The 11,823-nt window shown below is 44.0% G+C and overlaps 1 protein-coding gene, 1 long non-coding RNA gene and 1 pseudogene across 4 annotated transcripts; 1 reads left to right on the forward strand and 2 right to left on the reverse strand.

Annotated features, from left to right (window-relative positions):
• Nucleotides 1–1,138: 1,138 nt before the first annotated feature.
• LOC120290217 lies at nucleotides 1,139–4,098 on the reverse strand (annotated as a pseudogene).
• A 563-nt stretch (nucleotides 4,099–4,661) lies between these two features.
• LOC120289994 (cysteine-rich receptor-like protein kinase 42) lies at nucleotides 4,662–5,711 on the reverse strand. The gene has a single exon (XM_039305498.1). It carries the CDS (start codon nucleotides 5,524–5,526, stop codon nucleotides 4,735–4,737), a length of 792 nt encoding a protein of 263 aa, XP_039161432.1. The 5' UTR covers nucleotides 5,527–5,711; the 3' UTR covers nucleotides 4,662–4,734.
• Nucleotides 5,712–6,944: 1,233 nt separating this feature from the next.
• Nucleotides 6,945–11,391, forward strand: LOC120290840. Of its 3 annotated transcripts, XR_005548476.1 has the most exons (7): nucleotides 6,945–7,702; nucleotides 8,787–8,856; nucleotides 9,001–9,098; nucleotides 10,326–10,393; nucleotides 10,543–10,672; nucleotides 10,790–10,894; nucleotides 11,096–11,391. It is a non-coding gene; the product is annotated as an uncharacterized LOC120290840 (long non-coding RNA). The 3 variants fall into 3 exon arrangements; XR_005548475.1 differs by lacking the exon at nucleotides 11,096–11,391 and having other exon boundaries at nucleotides 10,790–10,944; XR_005548477.1 differs by lacking the exons at nucleotides 6,945–7,702; nucleotides 11,096–11,391 and adding an exon at nucleotides 7,909–8,606 and having other exon boundaries at nucleotides 10,790–10,944.
• Nucleotides 11,392–11,823: the final 432 nt, after the last annotated feature.

An 11,823-nucleotide genomic window follows, 5' to 3' on the forward strand; every position in this document is an offset into this window, starting at 1 on the left:
ATCGTCACCTTCATCATCGTCGGAGGAGCTTTCTTTAGAGTTTGTCCCTCTCAATCATCACCATTGGGAATGCAGAATTTCTCTTTCTTGTCATCATTTTTTTTTTTTGGTGAAATCAATGCAAAAGAGGACGTGTGACAATGCGCCGAGCGATGGGCAGCAAAGGGTAAGCGAGACAGTCGCGGATTTTGAAGCAACGTAAAATTATTTCAACCAAAAAAGAGAAGAAAAAATGACATAAAACTATGAAAAAAAACAGAACAACTTTTGTTTCTTTTTCTTTCCTTTTATTACATAACCTATGACTGACTCTGGAGCTTAAACATCCTTATGGTTTTATTAATTATTGTGATGGGCCTAAGTTGGCCCGTTCGCCCATGTTGGGCCTAAAAGCCTGGCCTACAAAATTAGAGCCCATGAATGAAGGAATACGTTGAAGAGTTGTAACTTATGGGGGGACGTCTTTGCTGAAGGAACACGTCTTTTGGAGAAGATGTATTTAAGGGGAGAAAAGAAAAAAGAAAATGTACCTTTTGGACGTACGAGCACTTTTTTACCTTCTCCCAAAACCAACAGAAGTTTCTCCCCTTGAACCAACGAGTGCGCCTCTTGGTAAACCGGGATCAAAATTCTTTCTCGAACTTTAGCATTGGTGTTTAATCTGTGGCTAACAAGGTATGCTCGGTTTCGTGGTGTGCTTTAGGATCGGTGATACATGTTTTTTCCGGGCTCGTCTTCCGCATAAGTTTAGGGGTTCGATTTAGTGTCGAATCCGGTTTTTGGGAATCCGGCAATCCCAACACATCCCAACATGGTATGACTCACCAATCAAGACGTAAAACTACAAAAAAACAAAGCAATTGCATCTCACTTAGATTCATATATTTGTGGGATATTCGTGATTTATCGATTTAAGATTGGACTCATTGTCATCTAAACATGCTGCTAACCAAGTAAGGATAATCCGACTCATGCCATGATGTCACTAAAATCTGCACTGCTAGTCGTTTGCAAAGTGTCCGTATTCGTTGGAAGAAGAAGAAAAAGAAAGGTCCCAATCCTAAAGGGTTAATGCAGCAAAGTTGGAAGAGGGCTTCCTATCAAGCTGAAAGAGACCTCGGATGCCGTGAGTTGGTTCAACAGCCATGTGTTCATGTAGAGCTTCTACTGCTAGATTTGTCGAACAGCACGCTAGCGTTGAGGAACGGGGGTTGGCTCGGTTGGGGGACTACACAATTTTTGTCGTGGAGCATCTCGACGACCCTAGACATGGGCGGTCGCAATTCCATGTAGGCTTGAGTGCACAGAAGGCTGATTTGGAGCACATTCGATGCCTCCAGGATGGGGAATTTACCTTGTAAGGCCGGATCAATGCATGCGCCTAAATTATTTGACTTGTAATGCTTCCATACCTGCAAAGCAATCATGAATTTCCATGGCTTCCTTATAACTAAAGACAAATCTACTAGCACTAACGTAGGAACCAACGATAGAGTTTGTTGGGAAAATCAAAAGAAAAATTAGATAATCCTAGTGGAGTGTGGCCAGGAAAGTAAATGTCAGTCTAAGTTCTCATGATCGTAGGGACAAGCAACCTTACCGACTGTAATATCGAGCTCGACCCCTGTGTGTATACACTATTCTTCCTACCACTCAAGATTTCAAGAACCAGCACCCCAAAAGCATAAACATCAGCTTTCTCCGTTAGCTGTCCCCTCATCAAATATTCAGGCGCCATGTAACCGCTACATAGTCAATCGTCTTTTAGATATAAACCATACTTAGCCCAAAGAAGATGTGAAGTGCAAGGGAAGGATGATATGCGAAACCCCCCTCGAGGCCAAACTTGTCGAGATCAAGGAAATAGAAAGTGCCGACTATGGTTTCGAGCAAGTTGGTAATGAAAAGGCATTCTTACAATGTGCCGGCGATTCCTGTGCTAAGATGAGACTTATCCAGAGCAATGCATCGGGCAAGCCCAAAATCTGAGATTTTCGCTGTGAGATTTTCGTCGAGGAGGATGTTGCTGGTTTTTATGTCCCGATGGATGATTTTCACTCCACAACCTCCATGAAGATATGCAAGGCCCTCCGCTGTTCCTATGATGATGTGCAGCCTCTCGTCCCAAGTTAGGACGGGGGTCGCATTGTTGACTGCAACAATAGATTCTATTCGCTTATTTAGAAAGACAAGCAGAGTGGAGTGGGACAGACATAACCAAAGAAGGCAAGACACTAATGGAGCAGATTTTTGAAACCTTCGACTCGAAAATCATTACATTGAAGCATTGCATGCAATACAAGAAGCCAGTTACTAAGAATGCAAACTAAACCGATGCTCATCATGAAGGGTGGATCTCTTATTGGCATCAAATGATGACTGTATAAGTGTGTTATGCAGTTATGCAACAACCAGCTACTTACCAAAAAGAACTAGATCAAGACTTCTTTTAGGAAGATATTCGTAGATGAGGAGGCTCTCTGGGCCTTCAATGCTACATCCCAAAACCCTCATGAGATTCTTGTGTTGGATCCCACTAATTAGGTTCACCTCATTGAAGAAGTCATCCACCCATTGGCATGTGTTGAATACCAACCGCTTAAGCGGCGACGACCTTCCCATCGGGTAAAATCCCCTTGTACACGGAACCGCCGCCCCTTGGCCTAGCTTCCTTGAGTCATCAAAGAAGTTGGTGGCCTTCTCCGAGTGTCTTGTACTTGAAATATAAGCTAAACTTGCTCTTGCTTGCTCGTAATTGCATGAGGTTATTTTGCCTTTGAATAAGGATGAATGCGAAATTCATGTCATCAAGCTTGTGATCAAGAATTACTAAGAGATCATTTTATGCATTTGAATCGTATTGCTTACTTTGTTTCTTCTTGGAGTAAATTTTGTATCCAATGTATGCACCAATGAGAACAAGCAAAGTCACTACAGTAGCCGATGAGGTTATTGCTATGGTGATGCGAACCATAGATGAACCTGCGAAATGATAAAGGCATCATCAGGTTAAGATGAGTGAATTCATTAATAATTCCAAAAATTTGGCAAGCATCGAATCATAAGATGAATCAAATTAAATTTAGGGTGTGTTCATTTGGGGAAAAATTTCAAGAAAAAGGAAAATGTTTTCTGGAAAATTATTTTTTTAAAAAATGATTAATTTTCCTTTATTTGGTGATGTATGAGTAAAAATGTTTTTTAGTATTTAAATCTCGTTTGAAAAATGATTTCAATCTCATGCAAAAAAAAGAAGAAGAGTTTTTTAGAATAATTTTTATTTGATTTTCTTTCTCTTCCTTCTTCCTCCTCCACTAGTTGTTGGGCCTTGACAGGCCACTAGCATCGTCGTCAAGGCCAAACAAGGGCTAACCTGACCAGCCTCGGGCAAGTTTGAACTCGCTAGATCATGGGGTTTGTTGCAACGAGGCTGGTGAGGCTTGAGCTTGCATTGGCGATTGACAAGGGAGGAAAAAGGAAAAGAAAAGAAAAGATAAGGAAAAGAAAAAGAAAACTTTGAAAATCGATTTTTAAATAATTAAAAAATCCACATGAGCAATTTTGAAAGTGTATTCACCTTCTTAGATTGAGGAATTCACTTTTCTAATTTTATGCGTGTATATTTTCCTTGATCAGAAAGTGTTTTCGATTGATCAATCATTTTTGGCAAACTAAACGAATGAAAGTTCAGAAATTAATTTTGAGAAAACACTTTTCATCAAACAAATGCACTCTTAGGTTATGTTTGTTTTGTGGATCATATTTTCTACAAAACATTTTCCTTGGCATTCAATTCGCTTAGGAAAATGAGTCAATGAAAATTATCTTTCTGGTCAACATAAAACTATGATTTCATCTTTGAAAAAGTTGGAAAACATTTTCCAAAATATTATTAGGTATTGGCGCTTGGATATAAAACTCTACGTTTGGATACGAGAATCCCAACGCTAGTTCTTGAGTCTCTAACGCTCAAGTTGGATCCATCAAGGTTGGCCTCGGATCCATTGAGGTCGGGACTCAGTCTCTTAGGCACGAGTCCATTGAGACTAGACCTAGGTCAATTGAGGCCGGGCTCTCGATGCCGATACCCAGGTCCATCGAGGCCGAGCTCGAACGTCCTAGTGCTTGTGCCCTATACTTCAACACTTGAGCCATAAAAGGACAGGCTTGGGCCCTAAAACTCAAGCTTTAGTCCCCAACACTTAGGCTCAAGTCTTGAATTAATGAAACTTCGTTCTTATAAGAATATTTTTAAAAAAAATAGAATTTCAATTATTTTTCTTTCCTTTTTTCTTCTTTATTTTTATATTTTGCTTCTGCCTCGGCTAATCACTGGCCTCAATGACAGCCAGCAATTGACCACAGGCAAGGGATGAGCTTGTTGTTCTAGCAATGCCAAGGTCTTGTTGACCTTTGACAAGGCTTGAGCCTCGCCGATCTAGCTAGGCTCGAGCTCGATCTCGCATGAGGTTAGTCACCGATTGTCACCGTGGCCGGTGATTGACTAAAAATGAAAAAGAAAAGAAAATAATAAAATGATAAAATAATTTGATATTTAAAAAATGAAAAAGAAAAAAAATTTAAAAATATCATTAAAAGAAGTGCCTTAATCGACCAACATGAGTAAACCACAACTGGAAAAATCGAAATCTGACAGCAGACATAGAAGAGCGTCGGTTTTTCTTTAATGGCGAGGAAGCCATCTTTTAAGTCGGTAAACCAGAGATCAGGAGACTAATTGTTACCTCCGCTACCGGGGACGATATAGAACTTGCTACTGGGGACGTTGTAGAACTTTGTGGTCGAGTAACGGAGGAAGCATCCCGCATTCATGACCCGCGCTTCTTCTCCAGGTGCACAGCTTCTCGCCATCGAAGTTGCATTCTCCAAACAGACTCTGCAACCGCCGGCATCAAGCGTGCTCCAACACTGTGCCAAAGCATATACCCCGGCGACTCCTCCAACTCCGTCCTCCTCAACCACCGCAAAGCCCTTGTTCCGCACAGCGCTGGCCGAGACATTCCTCAGGACCCGGTCCACCCTATCCGAGAGCTCGGCCACTCTCTCTGCCGGGACTGTCAAATTGGAGCTACACTTGAGTATGTCGTGCGTTGGATCGACGGTCTCGTTGTAGAAGTCGTAACTGCCGTAACGGAGGAAGCAGCCGTCGAGGTAGAGCCGACCAAAGTTGGGGAGGCAGCGGGCGATCCGGGGCCAGCTCTCGGTAAAGCAGAGGCGGCACTCGGTCTCAGTCAAGTCCCCATGGGACTGGGCGAGGCCGTACACTGCTGGCAGCGGCGAGGCGAGGGAGTACTTGACCCAGCCCTGGGCAGCGATGCTGTCGGAGACCTTGTTCATGATGGCGATGCCGATGGAGACGACATTTCCAGGGACAATCCAAGTGGAGTTCTGGCAGATGAGGCGCGCTTCGGTGATTCGAGGATCAGAGACGGCGAGAGAGAAGAAGAACGAGGAGAGAGCGAGCAGAGGAAGGGCGATTGATGGGCTCGCTCTGTTCGACTTCATGGGTTCTGCTTGAGATACGCTCGGTTATCAAATTTTCCTTTTCTCTCAGTTCTCTTCAGAGAGGGAAGAAGAAGAATAAGAAGAAAACGGGAATATTTGAGCAAGAGCGCGATGGGAGCTCCGATTCAACCTGATGATCTCATAAAAAGCTTCAACCAGCTACGCAACGTGGAATCGGAGCGACAGACTGGTGCTTGACTTTTGGGGTCTCGTTTTTCACACCACCCCTTGCTTTCTTTCTGCTACAGTAGAGCTTTCTGGAAAGTGCTATGGTGATGCCAGGTCCCAGGAACTGCCGCGAGGGTGGGTGTCGGATGTCGCTGTTTCGTTGTTTAGCGATATTTCTGTCGCATTGCGTTCAGGGAAGGTGCCATGAATATCGTGGTTGGGTCGGTAGATAGGAGAAAATATTAGGTGTGTTTAATATGGCATGTAAGATGGTGCAATAAACCATACACTGAACGAAACGTGGCAAATTCAGGCCCACCTGTATGTCTCCTTAACACTCCGTCTCTCTCCCCTTTACTCTTTACTCTCTCTTTTCCCCTCCGTTTCTGCGCGTGACCCTCTCTCTCCCTCTTCTCTCTCTACTTTTCCTCTTGCGTCTGCCAGGGCTCGAGCTCGAGTTGGCTCATGGTTGACCTGCTCACAAGCACGCTGACGCTCATACATGGCTGTCACCGCCTGTGCGGGGGCGCGGAACACAGGGACTCGCTCGAGAAGATTAGACCCATCTCCCAAATGGTCTTTGGGACGACAACCAAATGGGTAGACGGACAAGGAGAGATGAAATGAAAAATAAAAACCCAAACTTTCTTGAAGAATCTCAGCAGGCGGGGTCGGATGCGGAGCTGGGAGGAGGAAATGAGCAAATGGGTTTTGTAAACGGACGCGTTGTCGTATCGGGTCGGCTTCGGTTTCCTAATTTAATGCGATTTTATCACGTGGGTCGTCCTCGCCTGTTCTTGTGTATTGTTTTTTCCCATCCACCATAGACGACACTCGCTCGACCTAAAACTCGGAGCTTTGGTTAGCACTCGAGTTTCGAGTTCAGCCTCAAGCCATCTCATCGCAAACGAAGCTCGACACAGTCTTCATCTGGCGGCGCGCTGTCCCTCCTTGACCTGAAGTGGCCATGAGCCAACTCGAGCTCGAGCCATGGCAGACTTAACAGGAAAGAAAAGAGAAGTAGAGAGAGAAGGGGAGAGAGAGTTGTGGGCAGAAACGAAGGGAAGGAGAGAGAGTAGAGGTGAGAGACGGAATTAATGGAGAGAGTGGGGCTAACAGGTGGGCCCAAATTTGCCATTAGTGTATGGTTTACTACACCATCCTACGTGGCATATTAAGCACACCTAATACTTTCTCCCGTAGATAGTGGAGGAGAAAATATTGGGTACCCTAACAGTGCCACGTCGTGCTCTGAACCATTCATTGCGCGACACATGTCCGGATGTCAGCCCACGTCGTCCACCTCTCCGTTTCGAACCAGCGCGCGGGAGCTTCTCTCTCTCCTCTCTCCCTGGCCCACCTCTCTGCACCTTCTGACGCTCTGCTCTCCTCTCTCTCCTCTCTTTCTCTCTCCCCGTTCTCCGTTCCGTTGCGGGGAGGGAGAACAAAATTGCGACGGTTCAGGAAAACATAAAGTTCGCTCTGCTCTCTCTCTCTCCCCCCTTCGACGGCCCTCCACCTCCGCCTCCGCCGGTTGCCTCCGTCGCCCCCGACGCCGACGCCGACACCGACGCAGCCTACGCCTCCCTCTCGTGACCTCTGGTCGGCTTTATCTCTCTTTCGTCCTCGAAGGCACGCCTCTCTGCCAGCAAATCGCGACGCCGACGCCCCTCCGCCGGTTGCCTCCGTCGCCCCCAACTCCGAGGCCGACTTCTCCGCCTCTGCCTCCGCCTACGCGGCCGACGCCGACGCCCCTTCGCCTCCCTCTCGCGACCTGCGCTCCGCTTTCTCCCTCTTTTCTCTGCGGAGCGCCCTTACTGGCCAACCCCGACGCCGACGTGCTCTCGCGTTTTGGCCTCCCTCTCCGCGAGCGAAGGTCGCGCTGCTCGCTCTTTCTCTCTTTCCTCCACGAAGCGCCTCCTGCTCCTGAACGCGGACGCCGCCGACGCCGTCGCCTTCCCAAGCCCCACCGATAGGCGGCCCATTGGCGACTCCCGTACGTCCGAAGGTTCGTTTTCATTTTTTTTTTCGGGATTCTACTTAGTAGAAATCGGTGCCATGTTAATGTTGAAGTTTAAAGTTACATCTGCGCATTCGGCTTGTTGCGCGGTATCTTTTGAGATTGTTAGAGACTTCTGACCCTAACTTGGTCACTCCATGCTTTTATTTTCTCCCAAAATCGCGTGTCTGTTGGAGAAGTTGATCCTTGCGTGCTTCTGAATAGTCATTTGCGTTGCAATTCCAAAGGTGTAACTCAGTTGTGAAGGATAAGATCAAAATTTCTCTCTAAGATCTACCTTCTTGGTCCACTGATCTATCAGAAATAGGTAGTTTACTTAGGCAAATTCATTGCAGCTTGGGCTCTTTAAACCAACAAGTACCTCTTATTTTGTTCATGTGCCAACGAGAGATATGGTGGGACATCTTCACAAGCATGGAGCCAGAAGCTTATCTCTCTGTTTGCTTTGCGAGAGAACCACTGAAAATTGCTGGTTTCTTGTGTTTAGCTGAATTTGACACACAGAGACTGACCAATTTGTGAAGATGACTAATTTCACGTTTCTCCCTGTCTTTTGATGCATCTCTGTTCATAATCAAGTTTGGCGAAGTTGGATTGCTACATGAGGGTATTCTTTTTGGTGTATTGCTGGACACGCAACCTCTACCCATTGTGCATCCTTTTGGGGAGGAAAATTTGGTACTCCCCATCAAGAAAATGCAAATTGTGCAATTCTAGATCCATCAACAGGAAAAAAACTTTACTCTTATTGGCTATTCCCCCTTTCTTTCCAGTTCAGACAGTGCATAAGTTGCTACTTTAGTGGAGATACTAACAACCCCCAATTAATCAAAAGGAGGCGATGTTAATGGCGAACTTGTGTGCCTTTAAGTTTTGGTAGCGCATTTTCAAGGTATTGTCATGCTTAGTTTGTCAAGATCATGCTGTTAGTATAATGTAGGCCATCAGCCATTCCGTTCTCCCTCCCCCTCTCTCTCTCTCTCTCTCTTCCTCCTTCTGCGCTTTGTTTTTTCTCCTCATTTTCTATTTCGGGAGATTTTACGCCTTTTTTTTTTTTTTTGGTGTTTGATAGGAATTGGATGTGGCCATAGTCAAAGCGACGAACCACGTTGAGTGCCCGCCCAAGGAGAGGCACCTCGGCAGTGAGTATTCCTCCTCCGATCAGATCGATATTAGAGTTTTTCTCCTCCTGCTGCTGCTGCTGCTGCCGCTGCTGTTTTTGATGCGCTTGTGGCGTGGATGGGATGTGAAATGATCGTGGATTGGCGGTTCTTGTCTTATTGCAGAGATTGCCTTCGCGACCTCGGCGGTTCGCCTGCGGGCTGACGTCGCCTACTGTATCCAGGCCCTCTCCAGGAGGCTCACCAAGACGCACAATTGGACGGTACGGATCGGTTCCTTAATTTGTATTTGCTCGGATCGGATGCTGTCTAGTTCGATGTGGTTCGGCGTGGATCTATGCGTTGTTTGGATTGGAAAAACGACTGTTCTTTACGGTTACTTAGCCTGATTGGTTTTGTATATAACTACTCATTGTGCAGCGCAGCACGTAGTATATTCTACTGTAATGAACTTACGCTGACACTGATGCTAATGATGCCACTGCTGCACTTACTTACATGTAAACCTCGAATGTATTGGATCGTGGCTTCAGATTGATTTTAATTGAGAGAACAGAGTTTGAGAGCGTAGCTTTTGAGGTGGATCGTATTGCACTTTGAAGGTTTTGTTCTAGCTTGAAATGGTAGCCGTTTCTTCTTCGTAGGCTTTGTGATCTTAATGCAGCGATCAATATAAGGCTTGGATTTTTTTAATTAAATAGCAGCAACTTATGTTGTTCGACACTCACATTCACCTTGAGCGAATAATCCATCATGAGATCTTTGTGTTGCCTTCACAACTGAAGGATTGTACATAGTCGTTACTGCATTCTGAGCTTTCATGATGGAGGAGTGGGGAGAAAGATGTCGAACTGGTCTAGCTCGGGCTTGGTTTTGTATGAGATCTATTTGCAACATCTGTGTGCATCTAGACGTAACCTGAGCTTGGCTGGTTAACTTTTTTAACTCTTGTAATTGAGACCTCAGAAAAGTTAAGAATATATACCGTACTTCATTCGGCAAGAATAAAGCATTCTACAGAAATTTCGGTTGATATGACCCTGTGTTCTCTCAGTGACTCTTATCTTCCACAAGAGCTGCCTCAAATAGTCGTCACTTCTATGTTATTTTTGGGAGGAAAATTTGGTACTCCCCATCAAGAAAATGCAAATTGTGCAAATGGAGGAAGAGGATTTAATTTTTACTGGTTGGATGTCTAGGGAAAAAGACATCTGATTTCTAATCAACTGGGGTATAGAGTTAACAGATATATTTCCTTCTTGGACCTTCAATCCCTAGCCTGCCATACAAATTAGAATGGAGTGTAAAATATGTTCTCTTCGATTACGTGTGTGTTCTTAGAGTGCTGTTTTCTCACATTATTGCTATTGGTGGTTTGAAATTTTAGTTTGATGAAAGAGTTCCTTTGTAATTCCATTATCTAGTATGTTCATATTAATAAGAATAATTGATTTTGTAATTGTTGATTTTTGGTTGGATGACTTGGGCAGAAAAATATTTAAAGACTAAAAAAATCCGAGAAGCAGAAGAGGCAGCATGGCGCTCAAGAATAACAAAGGTGATTTAATATCTACTCTACCAGTGCCCCTTATGATTTTGTTTTTGATGCTCAATTTTTACGTGTAGCTTGTAATCTCGATATATAGCTTGTGTTATATTGGTTTCTTGTGCAACATACCCCTAAAATTCCTCTGCTTTGTGATGTAGACTGTTATAAGGGTACGGTTTCCTGAGAATCATACACTAGAGGCTACATTTCATCCGTAAGAGAAAATAGAGAGTTTGATTGTTCTCCTCGAGAAAGTGGTAGCTAAACCTCAACTGCCATTTTATATATGTAAGTTTGCTCACGTGATGTAACTAATTTGCAATATTTCAATGATTTCGATATTCATGTCTCAAGAATGTGTTTTTGGAAGCTAAAGCATAACGCAAATATCTGATCACGTTTCAGATACTGCTCCACCCAAGAAGCAAATAAAAGACTTGTCTCAGGACTTTTACTCTGCCGGCTTCATTCCTGGTGCAATAGTTTATTTTTCACATGACACTCGGAAAGGTTTGTATGCTTATTATTGACCTCAAATGTAGTATCTTCCTTTTTCTTTATGCTTGCCACGGGTTGCTTCTTCGTGTTATTTAGAGTGGCTCATCTTTAAGCTGTTTTAAAGAAATAAATTTGAGTTTTACTGTGTGCCTAAGTGATCCAAAACTACCCTGAGTGCAATTAACTGTTCATTATGTGATGGATGTATTCCAGGATGGTCGAATCAGTTATGATGAATTCAAGGCCATGATGAAAATGGGCATGGAGTGGAAAATGGCTTCACACCAGTAGTCAAGAGCGATGCTGAACGCGCTTAGTCAAAAGATGTTCAAAGACAAACCTTCTTCTCTCATAGGCTAAAAGATGTTTCACCCATGGCTTCTCTCGTAGGGTATTGGGAAGGAGGCATTATACAATATAATTGCATTGGTTTGCTAGTGCAGGGACATAAGTGCTGTGAAAATTTTGAAGAAATTGGGTATAAATAGTCAGATTCCTACACCTCTTGGCATTTAATTTTTATGTTTTATTTTCCCTAATTAAAGGGAATATCAATTGAAACTACTAATCGGAGTTGGTTTGCAATGCCCATCCTAATCAACTTAAGGAATTTGGAGCCCCATGTTGCGGCAACCTGACCATCTCCATTAGCAGATGGTTATCAGTGTTAAATGCAAAGAAATGTCATCGTAAAGTCGCATATTAACTTGCAAATCTCATATCATAGGATACTAGATCTTCTAGCTCATATCGAGTGAAATCACCGCAAGTTTGAATACAAAACACATGATATATTGTAAAACTCATCTACGTCCGTCAATTTCATGAAGTGAATTCACCCCTTAAGCCCCTTCATAGATCGTAGCACCTGTCATTCAGATAAAATACATTGGATGATATCATCTAGGCATGTATATCAATTATACTGACGAAATGAACCA

This window comes from Eucalyptus grandis, chromosome 2, assembly GCF_016545825.1.
Source record: "Eucalyptus grandis isolate ANBG69807.140 chromosome 2, ASM1654582v1, whole genome shotgun sequence".
Taxonomy (NCBI): Eukaryota; Viridiplantae; Streptophyta; class Magnoliopsida; order Myrtales; family Myrtaceae; genus Eucalyptus; species Eucalyptus grandis.